This window comes from Xylaria bambusicola (genome assembly GCF_022495145.1).
Source record: "Xylaria bambusicola strain CBS 139988 unplaced genomic scaffold F5B22scaffold_2, whole genome shotgun sequence".
NCBI classification, from domain to species: Eukaryota; Fungi; Ascomycota; class Sordariomycetes; order Xylariales; family Xylariaceae; genus Xylaria; species Xylaria bambusicola.
The window spans coordinates 361,685-376,089 of NW_025953555.1; the positions used below are offsets into that span (position 1 = coordinate 361,685).

Sequence of the window (14,405 nt, forward strand, 5' to 3'; positions counted from 1 at the left end):
AATTGGCCAAGTCCTGCCGCATCGTCGCAGATCATCCAAAGGGGGAAGCTGGGTCGCATTTGCAACCCTCTAAACGCTGCGCAATTTCTCAGCTCTCGCTAACACGGTAGGCTACGGTAGCCAAGACTAGTCACTGGTCAATAGGGGTTAACTTCATGATCAGCGAGAAGATAGAAAAGAATGTTGATAACAAGGAATACAAGGGGGGAAATCGTCTCAGCCAGTTTGGTATATATAATGGCCCCTCAACTTTGGGATTATAGTCCGCCATTAAAGGGCAGTAAATGGTAGTTTTTCATGTGTATTGCTCCTCACTGCCGATAGTCTCGATCTAACATGTTAATAGTAAAACGGCTGGCGTCGACCTTGGCACCCTTGATAGGTTGGGGTCCAGAGTAGTGCACGATCACTACTCCACCAGCATCCAAGTGATGGCTCTTACAGTAATGTAATTGGGCGAGTGGAGACGTTAGCGGTGGAGTATAGTAAGCATCCAGCCATGGAACTCGAGGGTAGGCAAGTAGGTAAATCTTTTATAGCAAGAACCAAAATTTACGGACCAATTAGTTGATCATTTCGACTTAGATGAAACATAGAACAACAATGAGCTAAAAATGAGCTCGCGGTGGACGAATGTAGTTTCAAGAATGCAAATATGTGTATGTATTCATGTGATGGAACCAAGTACAGAATGTGATTGTCGTGTACTCAAGTGGTTTCATGACTGAAGTACTCAACTATTCACCTCAAGCCGCATTAGGGATGTGGTACATGTACGTGCGTACGGCATGTATGCAAAAGCTATTTCATGACTGCATACTCAGTATCGACTTTAACAGGTAGGGGAAAGGGCCAGAGAGTGAGTGTGATCAAGCCCTACATGGATTGCATCAGGCGTGTCCTCATAATAACCGTAATGTGAGATCAAGACGCGACATTAATAATCATCTTCTCATGTTCTCACCAAGACGGCTAACTTCAAAAGAAGATTCTTCTTTTCATGAGCCTAAATTACAAACTTTGGTAACCCCAAACCCCAAACGCCAGTCCTTCAATGCTTAAGAACCCTACTTTTCACGCAAATGCCGAGGTACCCACTTCCCAGGAGCCCCAGAGGGCTTCAGAGACTCTCCAGAGGCTGGTGGCGCGTCGCTCTTCGCGTCGCTCTTCGCACCGCCCGCAGGTTCTGGAGGCGCAGCACCACCACTGGCCCTTGCTGCCTCCCGTTCGCGCCACGATGGCTTTCCACTTTGGCCTGCCAGGTTGAGACGTGGAGGTCCTCCAGCACGACTGTTGGAATCTGCCCGCTCCATCGATGGAGGTGTAGCACGTGATGGCCCATTCGATTCACTTGGTGGAGTAGCAGTAGTACGTGAGGCTTCACGATCACGCCATGATGATTTTCCACCCGCCAGCTGGATGCGGGGCGGGCCAGACGCACGATCCCGAGAATCGGTACGATCCATAGGTAGCGGCTCGCGACGGGGTGGAAGGCGAGTGGCCTCCTTCTCGGCCTGCTTCCGGGCCATCGCCTCCTCTTCTCTCCTGGCTTGCAGAGCAGCTATTTCCAAAGCCTCCTGGCGCTCTCTGTCTCGCTGCTCTTTGTTCCTCGCCATTTCTGCTCGCTGTTGCTCCCGGCGCCTCTCCTGTTCCTCCTTTTCTTTCGCAGCGCGTTCTTCGGCTTCTCTGAGAGCCCTCTCCTTTTCTTCCCTTTCGCGCTTCTCCCTCAGCTTCCTCTCTCTATATTCCTTCTTCCTAATGTTGATCTGCTTCTCTAACTCACGCTCAGCATCGCGCTGGCGTTTCTCAAACTCGTCACGACGACGATCATGGAGGGACTTCCTGAAAGGTTCATAATACGGCATCAAACGACTAAGACGGTGCTTCAGCTCAACACTCTCCTTATGTTTCGCTTCAGCTTCTTGCAGGGTCTCTTTCCGCATTTGCTCATATGCAGCTAGATCGCGCTCTCTTTGCTTAGCGTAGTCTTCGGAAAGTTTTGTAGCTTCCTCTTTCCTGAAGGCACGTTCCAAATGATCGATGCGCTTGCCAGTGATACGAAGTCTCTCTTTGATGTCGTTCTTCTCTCGCTCAAGTTGAGCTAGTTTCATGGCCCGAATATCGATGTCATTGAGATTTTCGACATCAATCTCAACAGCATTAGCACCTAGTTTCAGGTCGGCAATCTGCTTCTTGAGCTCCTCTTTGCGGACACGATCCCGTTCGTCCTTAAGGCGCTTTTCTTCACGTTCTTTTTGCTCTTGGGCTAAACGACGCTCTTCAGCCTCGGCAAGTGCCTGCTCCTGGAGTCGCTTCTGTCTAGCCTTCTCTTTTTCTCTCTTAGCTTGCAATTCGGAAGCCTCCTCTTTTCGCTTTTGGATGATATCCTTTCGAGAAAGCGTATCACGATGCTCTTTTTCGGCACCAGCCTTGGTACGTGCCAGAGCAGCATCGCGGGCTTCTACCTGGCCTTGTCTGAAGCTAGGGTCAATGTAGAAGCAAGTAGTGTAGAGAGTATTGGCTAGACGAGACAGTTGAGAGCGAACAATTTCAGAGGGTGTGCTTTGAAGTCTTTGGACGGTGCCAGTCTGGCTTTCCGCGGAACCTGCAGCGGACCCAGCATGAACGGGCTTAGAAGATGCAAAGACGTCTTTGTCAAACTTGAGTACGCCTGTCGCGTGATCCATACGGATAGAGAGATCGCCCTTCTTGTTTCCATTCATGATAAATTTCTCGATGGTCCCACGAGATATTTGATATGGGTCAGGGAAGTTGGCAAGGCTTTCGACAAAGGCGAGATCAACACTCTCGTAAACTTGAGAGAGCTGCTGGAAAAGTCGAGTGAGGATAACTTGTTGCAGAGGAAGGATATACTTCTCCATTTCAGGATCAGTGCCGATTTTGGTCAGGATAGGTGAGATCTTTTGGCAGATGGAGAGTGGATGGAAATCAACTTCGAGGATATTGTACAGGTCCCGAATTTCAGGGCGGGCACGCTTTAAGAGAGACTTGGACAGAGCATCGCGAAACAGAACAGCCCGGGTGGGGGCAACAGACATGCCCAGGAGATGTGTCAAACGCGAGTTCTTGTTCTTACGGGCCTCGTCAAAATCTACCATTGCGCCTCGCGATCTTGTGGTGCTAATGACGGGGATAGATAATGCAGATAGCAGAACATATGAAGCAGCCTTCTGCAAATCAGCATCAGTAGCAGACGGATTATCAGCTTTTTTGCCTTGGCCCGAGGCAACCAAAGCAGCAGACTGCCGGAGAAGATTGTAATACCTTGACCAGGCAGCGGCATGGAAAAGGTAGTTTTCACCAACAAGGAAGATACGAGTAAGCTTCTCATAGTAGTTGGCCATCATGACATTCTTGGGTGGACGTTTGCTAAGGTTTAGGAGTGTGTGGATATCCTCAACACTTCGGAAAGCTTCCTGCCACAACTCAAGCTCCACAGCAACATTTAGCTGCTGGAAACGTGTCTCCAAATGTCGCTGCAGGGTATCTGGATCATTGAGGTTGATAGCATGCATTTGGCTGGAATACTTGGCGGCGGTCTGGACATGGTTGCGAAGCAGCTCGCAGAGACGGCGGAATTCGGTTTTCCGCTGGTACTTGAGACAGAAATCGAAGGCCTGTAGAGCAGTGCTCTGGTAGAGTAGTTCTAGGCGTGCATTGTTGCGGAGGATATCAAGTACGGTTCGGTAGGCTTCCCAGAGAAACTTGAGCCAGGGAGTGACAACGGCGCGTTCGGTGCGGTCTCTAGACTGCTCGCCAGATACGGTGGCTAGTAGGATGGACTCGGGAGTCTCGGTTGCCTCTAGATCTTCAACATTGGTGGTTGCAGTGGCATCGAGGCTCTCTTGAACCTCGTCGGCCTTCTTCTGCGCAGCAGTGACCCTCTCAGCGGCTAATTCGATGAACTTTTTCAGGACGAGTTCAATCGTGGCAATGTTCGTATTTTGAGCAATGTTCTTGTAAGAGTATAGGGCATCCTTGGCGAGCTTTCCCTTTTTCTGTTCAACAGACAGCTCGACCAAAAGGAGCATAACGGGCTCCAGGGAGGCGATGGGAACATTTCGCGACCGTTTGGATGTGATATGATCGTGGAGGAGCGTGAGAGCGGCAGGAGCCTGGTGGACGCCGATCAGCTCATGTGCACGCTTCAGCACGTTCTCCGGCTTCTGATGCGGAGGCGGCGGCATCTTGGGCAATCTCTTTGATGATAAACAACCAACAGAGACAAGTGCGGCCGGAGCGACGTGACGTGTGGTGGGAGGGGGGATGCACAGAAAAGAAGATTTTCGATGTGTGCCACATTTCGTGGGCTAGGAGAGGACGAGCGAGGCGGGGCACGGGCTTAGATTTTCTAATCACGTGACCACACGCCCAAGATCAGCGACTCGAAGCGGCTTTGCGGCCGTGCACTTTCTACCTACGAAGTGTTTTTACCTACCGGTAGCCCTATCACTGGGACATGCTCATTCGTTTATGATTACGACGTACCGGTACAACGAAAGTTCTCTCTAAATACTTCGTATGTTAGAAGAAAGGACAGCACCATTTTTTTTTATATATCATAATGGTTTTCACGATACTATATAAGTACCTATATACTTTAAGTATGTATGATACCTTGTTATTGTAGCACGTTGCCTTGAACATAACCTAAAACATAGAAGATATCTATCAATAATCTAGAATAAGGTTTAATATATATGTTGGTATCATTGTAGTTGTAGTGTCGACACCTGATGACCCAGGTAACTATGTTGCAAATAAGAAGCTGGAGATACACATGTATAAATATATATCTTACCTTTAAGTTGAAGTTCAACATTGGTATATAGATATACAATCGAGACCTCATCTCTGCACATCCCTACATACTTAAATTCACCTGTTGTACATGTCATGGACGCAGCACTAGGTGATGGTAGTTGTGTGTCTCAATCAATATCAATGTTTATGAATGTTTGATTCCTTACCTGTGGCGGAACGTGATGCAAGGCATTTTAAGCAAGTTGGTGTATTACCTATATAGGTACATAGGTACGGTACAATAGCTACTACCTACATAGGTAAGTCTTGAGGGTCTTAAAGTAAAGGGAAAGACCTCGGGAACGCACAGGCCACGGCTGAAACTGGACCTCCAATTTCCCAGCCTGCAAGATGCCCCGTTGTCATTCCCCCCTTAGGATTCTGGACCAATCAAGGTCTGCTTTCTTCCAAGGGAAAAAAGTCCTAATTCTGCTTGGTGCCGGCGTTGCGCTGGGGCTCACTCTCCTCCGGCTTGCTAGGTACTAACTATATGTACATATGTACTTAGGTGGTAGTAAGTGAGGAGGAATGTACTACCTACAGTACTACACGCATACATAAGAACTTGTTTGTGGGCGACCTATGAGTAATATGTTAGGTATATGTTTTCTTTACGCGCTTTGCGAGTACTACATCGAGTAGATAAGGTAGGTACTCAGTATGTACATACTTACATAGGCAAGTAGGGATAGGATATTGTAGCTTGTGCTGCACAATCCATCTACTGACATACCTAACACTGAAGGTAGGAGGAAGGTACTTATTACATAATATATCTACTTAGTACAGGTAGGTCTCCCCTCTGTTATAGTGGACTGGAGTAGGTATCTCGGGTACCTGTAGGTAGTGTAGGCACTATCAAAGCCACTAGCCATGTCTCCTCGGCCTCCACCCTAAGTCCCTAACCAACCCTAACCAATCCCCCCGAACTCTCCTCCCCATCTCATCTGTCCGCCTCTACCTACCGACCTGCCTACCTACCTAACCTGTCTATCTACCTACTTGCCCGTGTCTTGCCTGTGGCCATTCGCCTTCCTCTCCTTTACATTGCTACCGCCCATTGAAGACGACATACGACTCTAATATCCCTCCCTCGACGGTCTCGTAGCTTCCTAGGCCCTGAAATTCGCCATCTTTCTGTCGCATGGCGAGTTCTGTAATCAGCTAGCTGTAAGTGACTCTCCTATTCCATCCGCAGTCGACTCCAGTCAAGTCCCATCGCCCACCCAACTTGGAAGAATCCGTCCACGGCCCACTCCTCGCCTCTACACTCCTTTTGTTGTCGCCGGACAAAGGAGCACGCGATGCGATGTTGATGTTTACAACTCATTGCAAATAAACGACTGAGCACGTTCTTCAACTGACTGGTCGCGCATCGATTGAACAGAAACGCGCAAGCTACCTTGTTCATCCGAGAGGTGTACACGATTGATTAAACACCAGCTTCTAATACTGTCCACGCTCTTTCACTTCAACATTCTCCAACGCCTGTTTCTACCGCATCATCCATCGACATCAACATCATCATGCCTGCATATACATCGAGAGAAGTCGGCGACCCGTCGCAAATAAAAAAGAACAAGCAATCTATGGCAGACTTGAAGTTAAGGCGTTTGACCGAGCTGAACAGCAGGCTGCGAGAGGACTTGGAACGAGAGCGAATCCCCGTGTCACAGGCTGCTAAGAGGTGAGGCAAACCTGCCCATATCGGGAATTGATAATCCTGTATTTTAGCTCCGTATTAACGTGTCAATCAACAGCATAATTGCATACTGCAACAGCACGAGGGATTATATGGTGCCTTCTGTATGGGGACCCGTTACAAAAGGCGAAGACCCATACGCACCTCAACAAAACACAGGATGTTGTTCGGTCATGTAGCCGCCGGCACATCCGTAAGCCGGCAAGACGAGTTAGAGAGTTTCAGGGATGGGAAGGTTCTTGGAACGCACGTTGCGATGACGATGTTCATGGGTGGGTGGGCAGGCGATTTGTTTTTCGCGATGTTGCGACTATAGTCAACTTGGTTTCTTTCCCTCTTGCGCGCAAACCGTGTCCGAGTACATGTGGGGGGGAAACAGGCCGCAAGATTTGGACATGCTAACCAACCAGGGCAGGATGTCAAGTGCCTGACATTTGCTTGCTCGTGGTATTGGTACATGAGTGTCTGTCAGTCCCAACTGCAACAGGAGAGAGAAAAGAGAGGAGGGACGAAAGAGCATCAGACCCAAAAATGGCAAGATGTTATAGCTCAACAGAGGATGGGCGGCATTATTTACGATAATCAACGGCATACTTTCATGTTTCATGCTGAGCGTGGCTGTCAGATGGGACAGTCACCAGATGAAAGACGTACTGTCGGAAAGCTTTTCAGCATGTAATACTTATTGCTTATGACCTGTACTTTCTTGTTTTTCTTTGTCGAACACTGCACCCGATGAAATGTGCATAGATTTTTAGCCACAATAAAAACGGAAACATTATGTCTCTCCACGTCCCACCATGGTGCGCCTTCCAACTACGTCTTTGGCAATCAAACGTTTTCTGATCAAGGCAGACATCATCGACGGCAGTCATCTGCCTGAGACTATGTCGTTGATCATATAACGAATAAGAGACATAGCGAGGGACTTACAAGGACTTGGTGAGCGACCCAGTCCGTGGCAGCGGGCCCGTCTAAAACGTTGCCTGGTAGATGAATGATCTATGTGGAACGAAGACATATTGATTGATTGTCCCAAGGTAGGTTGCCGCTGTATCCCTCGCATACATCTGTCCCCCCTCACCTCAACAACAAGACGGTCAAGCATGTAGATGAACTAGCGGTCTACATACATATACTGCACGTTTGCTGCACTGGCAGTCGAAGCGACGCCCAAAAAACGCTGCAGCCCGCATGTTCTCCCTCTCGTACGCTATACGAACCGGGTATGTTGCATTCAAGGGACAGTAGACCGCCGGCTCAATTACGTAGCGAGTGTAAGAGCCCGGGAGTTGGGCGTCTTCTTGGGAGTTCTAAGACGCCTGCCTACGCTGCAATACTACCTGACCACATCCTTGGGCCTACTGGAAGGTGGATAAAATTCGAGGGCCAAGCTGAGTATATACACATAGGTAGGTACATCAAAGTAGTCTTAAAATTATGACGTTTTAGCAGATACTGTCTAGAAGCAATCTGCCGTCTAATTAATTAAGACCTTCGATTTCTCGAGGTTCTGGCGGCGTCGGCGAAACCTGCTATGGGCTTACTGTGAATGATGACTGGTAGAGATCGACATGGTCAGCAGTGTATGTGCCATTTTCTTGACTTCAAAGTCCATCATAAAAGTACAATAAATGTCGGTGCCTACATATTTACTAATGTATGTGAAACCTACGGCCGCCTTGTCTAGTGATGTACCGAATAGAGAGAATATTCCCGAGGTCATCTTGAAGCAACTTCGAGGTTCCTCCTCACATATCATTGTGAGATGACGCAGCGAACCTCCCATACTACATAGTAGGTAAGCTTTCGCTCCCCGCTGTCGTCGTTACTTGCCTCGGGTATCTACTCCAATCTCACCTGTAGATTACCCTACCAGGGCATTGGAACATACTAGGTAGGTATACTGCTGTAAGCAAGCCTGCCCTCTTCTAGGCAGAATTTGATATCTACCTAGGTATAGATACCTAGGTACTTAGCTAAAGCTAATATAACCGAGGGATATAACTACTAACTATAGGTACGTTGAAATTCCAAATGCGCTAATACATATTGAGTAAGTAGCTACTCCATACGTACCTGGCTAGCTGCCCATAGTAAGATACCTAGCCTTAAAGATAGCCTTCTATCTACTCACCTTGCGTATCATCGCCAAGCTCGAGAGATGTCGTGATAATAAGGTATCCTCAACTACTACGTATCATCCATGCTACTACATCCTTAGTACTACTTCTATACTATCCAACATTGCCTGGCGGCATACATATAAATCTTGACGGTGTTAGACAATCCTTTATCCCACCCTTTTCCATCAATGGCCGAAACTGCCTGCCCCGCATCCACGTTGCCTCTCCCGCGTATCACCATCCGCTTCTGTACCCAATGCAAGTGGATGTTGAGAGCGGCATACGTAAGTTGGCCTTCATGCTCTTGACATCGAATTATCTTCTATATGCCATCATCACGCTCCAATGCCAACGAGACATGAAACATACCAAGGTCACGAAGCTATCCCTAACTCACAGTATCCTCTGAGCCATACATGTCGCTAATCACGCATATACGACCACAGTTCGCACAAGAACTCCTATCTACATTTTCGACATCCCTAGGAGAGGTTGCCCTTCAACCTGCCACGGGTGGTGTCTTTGTTGTTGAGATACACTATGCCGACTCCAGCGTCCAGGTAGCCAGTCCTTCAGCCTCTGGAGCTTCTGGGACGGATAACAACCCCACAACACATCGTCGTGTTCTCTGGGATCGCAAGATAGATGGTGGGTTTCCCGAAACGAAAGAGCTCAAGCGGCGCGTGCGCGATGTCATTGAACCAGGCCGGAATCTAGGACACGTCGACCGAGACTACCCAAGGCAGAGGCAGCCAGATAAGGAAGAGAGCAAAGCAGACAATATCTCCCAGCCATCAGATTCGCAGCCTCCATCTCAAAAGGGCCAGAAAGAGTGCGAAGACTGTCAGTAAAGCAGGTAGGGAGGATCCATCATTCCATGTACCTCACGGTAGAAAGCCACTATGCGAAGACCCCATCTGAAACGTCCTCGGTGCTCACGACGGGAGAGTCGTGGCACCTATCGTACACCGCCTAGGCGAGCCGCGCCATGGGACAACATGCCTGATCATATGAGCTCCCTGCAATAGGAGGATTATTCATTGGTTTGCACCGAATGTCTGCTCGGTACATACCCTTACCGATATCCTTATAACCAAGGCGATTTACGCACATAGTGAGGCTGCCAGGCTACGTACGAAGCCCCATTCCTACCCGCCCAGCTTCTCAGAAACGGGAAAAATATATGCAGACTTTTTCGCACGTAAACATTGTGCAGTAAACACGGACTCATTAGTACCTTCGACGACCGGTTCATACTATCTATTATTATCATACTGGCTTGTTAGATCCATTTGAACAGGCATCGGTGAGATCATTTAGCTCGACACTACACACAACCACGCCAAAACTAGATACCTTCGCTTTGTGGCGCTTAATCGATCACGATTTAGATGATAGGGGAGCTCAGAGAAGCAAGCAATCACGATAGGCACGAACCACGATTATAGATAGGTAACACAAAGTACCCATTATCCGTAGAGCTCTAGAATTGCAGTCACGATACCCACGTGGATTTTCCCGTCGGGCAAATCCGCCTCGTATCAGAGAGAGGGGGGTGGCACTACCCCTCCTAACCTTCTCCGCACCCGGAACCACACCATCCACTAGGGATCAAAAAGTAAAAAAGAGGTCGCGTCCTCAAAGATCAATTCGGTACTGACAGGAGCACACGGTGTTATCTACTACATAGTCAGTCGGTAGTGTACATGCATGATGATCTAAGTGTATCAAAATCATGCCAAACCTGTAAATCCCAAGCATCGTGACAGCTGCGAGAAGAAACGGGCAGACAAAGAGGGTCGTAGTGTCAATATTTTATCTTGCATACATGTATTTGCTAGGGAGCCTCAACTTCCTCTAGGTTGCATTGTTACGGGTACCGCAAGGGATTCATAGACACTTCAACTGACATGCTACAAAATTCTGCAACTCGCCCATCAATATTAGTAGCAAACACGAAGGTGGTGGACTACTATTAAATAGCCGAAGACAAAAAATCCCTTATACTAGACCATGAGCACTAAAGCAGTTTCACGTAACAGATCAATAACCCACACGCAGAAGGCGCACAGATAATGTCCGGGGAGACAGGGCTAAAGCAAGATCACTAACCATCAGACCATCGTGGTTTAGCATCACATTTGTACCGCAGAGCAATCGTGTTTTGTGACCTTGAAAAAATGACTTATTGGGTGGAACCTGTAAGAATCCACACATGTTACGTGGTGAGAAACAATTAACCATCTAGACATCTGCACATTTTACCGCCACGATCAGGGCACACTGCGAACCCCATAAAGACGTAGCAGTCTGAACCTTCCAGATGGGGGAAACCTGATTTTATTTCTTTTCGTGTAATAACAACATTCACCGTCAATATAGCCGTTTACCAGTCGTTAGCGGTCTATTGGCGGAGCGTGGGATCGTCGGTATAGATATGGGCATGAGCCAGCCTGGGCCTCGGCGTCGAATACCGGCAGCTCGATTGCTGTCATCGTTGTCGTAGTATAACCTTTTTTTGTTGGTTCCAAGCTATTGGTAGGGAGGGCATAGGCGGGGGTAGGAGCTGAGGGGCGAGCTCATCGATTTCGGCCGAACCTAGAAGACGAGGAAATTCGTATGAATATAGGTACTCTTATTTAGGACTTGAACTGCTTTCTTGGAGTTGCGAAATTGCTGCCTCCGAGGCTACCATGAACGTACTTTTGTTTCTTCTCAGCGGGCTTGAGAATCTATAGATGGCTAGTTAGTGCGTGTCTTGAATTGTGGTTGTATGAGAACGCCAAACATACCTGGAAAGAGCAAAGAAGACTTTCGTCGACGCTCATCATAGCTCCGGCATTATCAAATTCTCCACAATAGTTCGGCGCGCTGAAAAGAGTAACTAGCTGACGCTTCGAGAAGAATTCATAGCCATCCTCAACAACCTGGTGGGCACGGCAAATCAAATCCATGTCATGCTTCTGTAGGAAACGGGAAACCACATCGGGGCCAAACGTAAAGGATACCCCGCGATCGTTCTCGCTCCACCCAGTGATGTCTTTGTCGGGGTCAGACCACAAGAGATCGCACAACAGACCACAATCGGGAATCTGCAGTGAATATGAGTTAGTAATTAAGCCGACGTAGGCAAAATAGAAACCATTAGTGATAAAGGACTGAAATAGCCTACATCTGTTGGTCGCATGACCCGACGAATCTGCTCCATCGAATTTAAGTCGGGACTCAAACCACCATGCATAGTAAAGATTTTCTCGTCAATAATAGCAGCAATGGGTAAGCAGTTGAAGCAGTCGGTAAAAGTTTTCCACAGCTTGATATTGTACCGACGTTTGCATTCGTCATAAAATCCGTAGATACGGTTGATAGACGCACATTCATGGTTACCCCTCAAAATGAAGAAATTCTCAGGGTACTTAATCTTGTATGCAAGCAGGAGGCAGATAGTTTCAAGCGATTGCTTGCCACGGTCGACATAATCACCAAGAAAGAGGTAGTTCGCTTCCGGCGGGAAACCGCCGTACTCAAATAGCCGTAGCAGATCATAGTACTGGCCGTGAATATCACCGCAAATCTGGATAAGACGTAGAATTAGTTACCCTATCTGAGGCCATATTGTCCGGCATGGGTAATTACCTTAATAGGAGCCTCTAGCTCAAGGAGGATTGGCTGGCTAATGAAGATCTCTCTCGCCTTAGTGCATAGGTACCTGATTTCGGCTTCCAGTAGTTGAACCTGTTTGCCAGGTCGACTGCCGCGCACCTCGAGGAGGCGGTCAATGATAGAATCGAGATCAACGTCGTGTTCGGCCATCGTCAGGTGATGGTCCTACCAGCCAGACGGCCCGCGAGGAAATTGAGTATTAAGGTATGAAATCGATGAAATGGAAGGGTGACAATCGGGGCCAAGAAGGGGACGTGGTGGAGCCCAATACCAGAAAATGATACACTTCTTGGGCTGTAATGGCAACGAGCGTTAGCGTAAGTTCAAGGAAACAGGTCGGGGAAAGGTTTTGGTCATTATGAGCAGATACTAGTTGCCCTTGTGGACGCATCGGCAATGCATGTCTGCGTTGCGGTGCCAGAGGGGGTGGACGGACGACGGCGGGCGGGGAAGAGGGGCGAAAGCGCAGCGGATTTTCAAGGTCTAAAGTGTTATGGAAAAACTCACTATGAAGCGATCTCAGCTATGATGGGAAGTTTTGAAGAAGAGGGCTAATGCCTCAATTATGCCCACCCAGTCGGAGAATCCAAATGGCGGCTTGAGGATCAAGCGTGCGTTGGAGGATATCTCTTTATACAGTGTGCACAATAAATCGTCGCCGAGTCGTGAGTGCCGGTTCGGCCGTCGGAAACCTCGTCTGATGCAGGCAATGCAGGCGCGATAGATCGTCTAGGGCGTGTATGAAAACGCAGGAATACGATTTTGTGTCGTCAAGACGCAGTACCACTGCAGTCAATGAACCTACAGGACGCGATGTTATAACGGTGGCTCTTTTGCTAAATTGTGCTCAACCAGGTGGCAGCGACAGCTGACGTCGAGATCGCGGAGGCCGGAGGATAAGGGACGAGAATGGAGCCAGGTTGGCTGATAGACAGGTCAAGGAGGCAAGGGAGAAAGATCAAGAAAAAGGCGGCCGCGTCGCAAAATACATACGTTGGATCTCTACAATGGTACTCTACAGTGGGCGGGGAGGAGTGACAGACGCGAAGGTATCGTTATCGTCGTTGTCGTTGTTATTGTCGTCGTCGTCGTCGTCGTCGTCGTAGTAGTAGTAGTAGTGGTAGTCGTGTTGGCTGGCTGGCTTCTTCGCCGTCGTCGTCAGGGGACAGAGGGTAGGTATATGTGCTGTGGCGGGAGATGTGGTGCGGGAGGAGCAAAAAATCTGCTGGCGCTTCAAAACAATGAACAAAACTTCTTTCAAACGTGTTCCACAATCAAGCTCGACAGGCGACTAGCGGTGCAGACAGACGTAGATGCAGGCAACGGGGTAGACAGACAGACGATGGCAAGAAATGCTTATCGCGGTAAAAATGGAGATGCGCAGGATCGAAGAGCCTGTAGTGTATCACCGGTAAGGTTTCGCGGGGTCTCTGTTGAAGGGAGAGGAAAAGACTGGCAGAAGGGCGGAGGACGGGCGAGGGAGAGAGAGGGAAAAGGGTCACGACCCGATTGAGTGAATGCTTGGGATGGAGAACGTCAGAAGCGCTGCATGCCTTGTGTAGGGCCTAGCCGCAGCAGCAGGTACTCGTAGCGGGTTAGAGAGGTAGGTACAGCAGGTAGGTTAGGTAGGTAACTGTGTAGAGCACTAGGTACCTGCCTACCGCTATCACTTCAGCCAAGACAGCGCGCCATTTCTTTGTTGCTAAGGGGTACCGCAAGTACTGTAGGCTACCTACCTAGGGCATATGTAGGTACCTTGGTAGGTAGGTATTGTAACAGAGGTTCCTCAGAGCAGTAGGCGCCTGTTTCATAGGGATGTGCCCAGCTGGTGTCAGGTACCAAGTAAGCCCCTAACAGCACCTGAGGCAGGGCTTTCAGCCCCCACTCTGGATAACTCGAGAAAAGAGGAGAGAATAGGATAGGATGATGGGAAGAATGAACACAACACATATCCGACATGCTACCGATTAGTACACTACATAGCTAGCTCGGATATACTACTCAAGAAGAGAGGGTAGAAAGGGTCCATGATAGAACACCTACAGTAGTAGTACATAACTACGTTGCCGTGTTACGGATAGGGTAAATGG

At 48.6% G+C, this 14,405-nt stretch overlaps 4 protein-coding genes across 4 annotated transcripts; 2 read left to right on the forward strand and 2 right to left on the reverse strand.

Annotated features, from left to right (window-relative positions):
• Positions 1-639: 639 nt before the first annotated feature.
• F5B22DRAFT_584962 (uncharacterized protein) lies at positions 640-4,404 on the reverse strand. Its single transcript, XM_047973468.1, has one exon. The coding sequence runs from the start codon at positions 4,206-4,208 to the stop codon at positions 1,068-1,070; it is 3,141 nt and encodes a 1,046-aa protein (XP_047835606.1). The 5' UTR covers positions 4,209-4,404; the 3' UTR covers positions 640-1,067.
• A 1,946-nt stretch (positions 4,405-6,350) lies between these two features.
• On the forward strand, positions 6,351-6,705 carry F5B22DRAFT_632786 (GGL domain-containing protein; the record flags this gene model as incomplete). The annotated part of the gene is made up of 2 exons (XM_047976736.1): positions 6,351-6,511; positions 6,585-6,705. The coding sequence occupies 2 exons, from the start codon at positions 6,351-6,353 to the stop codon at positions 6,703-6,705; spliced, it is 282 nt and encodes a 93-aa protein (XP_047835607.1).
• A 2,135-nt stretch (positions 6,706-8,840) lies between these two features.
• Positions 8,841-9,503, forward strand: F5B22DRAFT_641396 (Rdx family-domain-containing protein; the record flags this gene model as incomplete). Its single annotated transcript, XM_047977983.1, has 2 exons — positions 8,841-8,936; positions 9,099-9,503. 2 exons carry the CDS (start codon positions 8,841-8,843, stop codon positions 9,501-9,503), a joined length of 501 nt encoding a protein of 166 aa, XP_047835608.1.
• Positions 9,504-11,291: 1,788 nt separating this feature from the next.
• On the reverse strand, positions 11,292-12,465 carry F5B22DRAFT_641397 (Serine/threonine-protein phosphatase PP1; the record flags this gene model as incomplete). The annotated part of the gene is made up of 4 exons (XM_047977984.1): positions 11,292-11,384; positions 11,445-11,744; positions 11,825-12,226; positions 12,289-12,465. 4 exons carry the CDS (start codon positions 12,463-12,465, stop codon positions 11,292-11,294), a joined length of 972 nt encoding a protein of 323 aa, XP_047835609.1.
• Between the last annotated feature and the right edge of the window lie 1,940 nt (positions 12,466-14,405).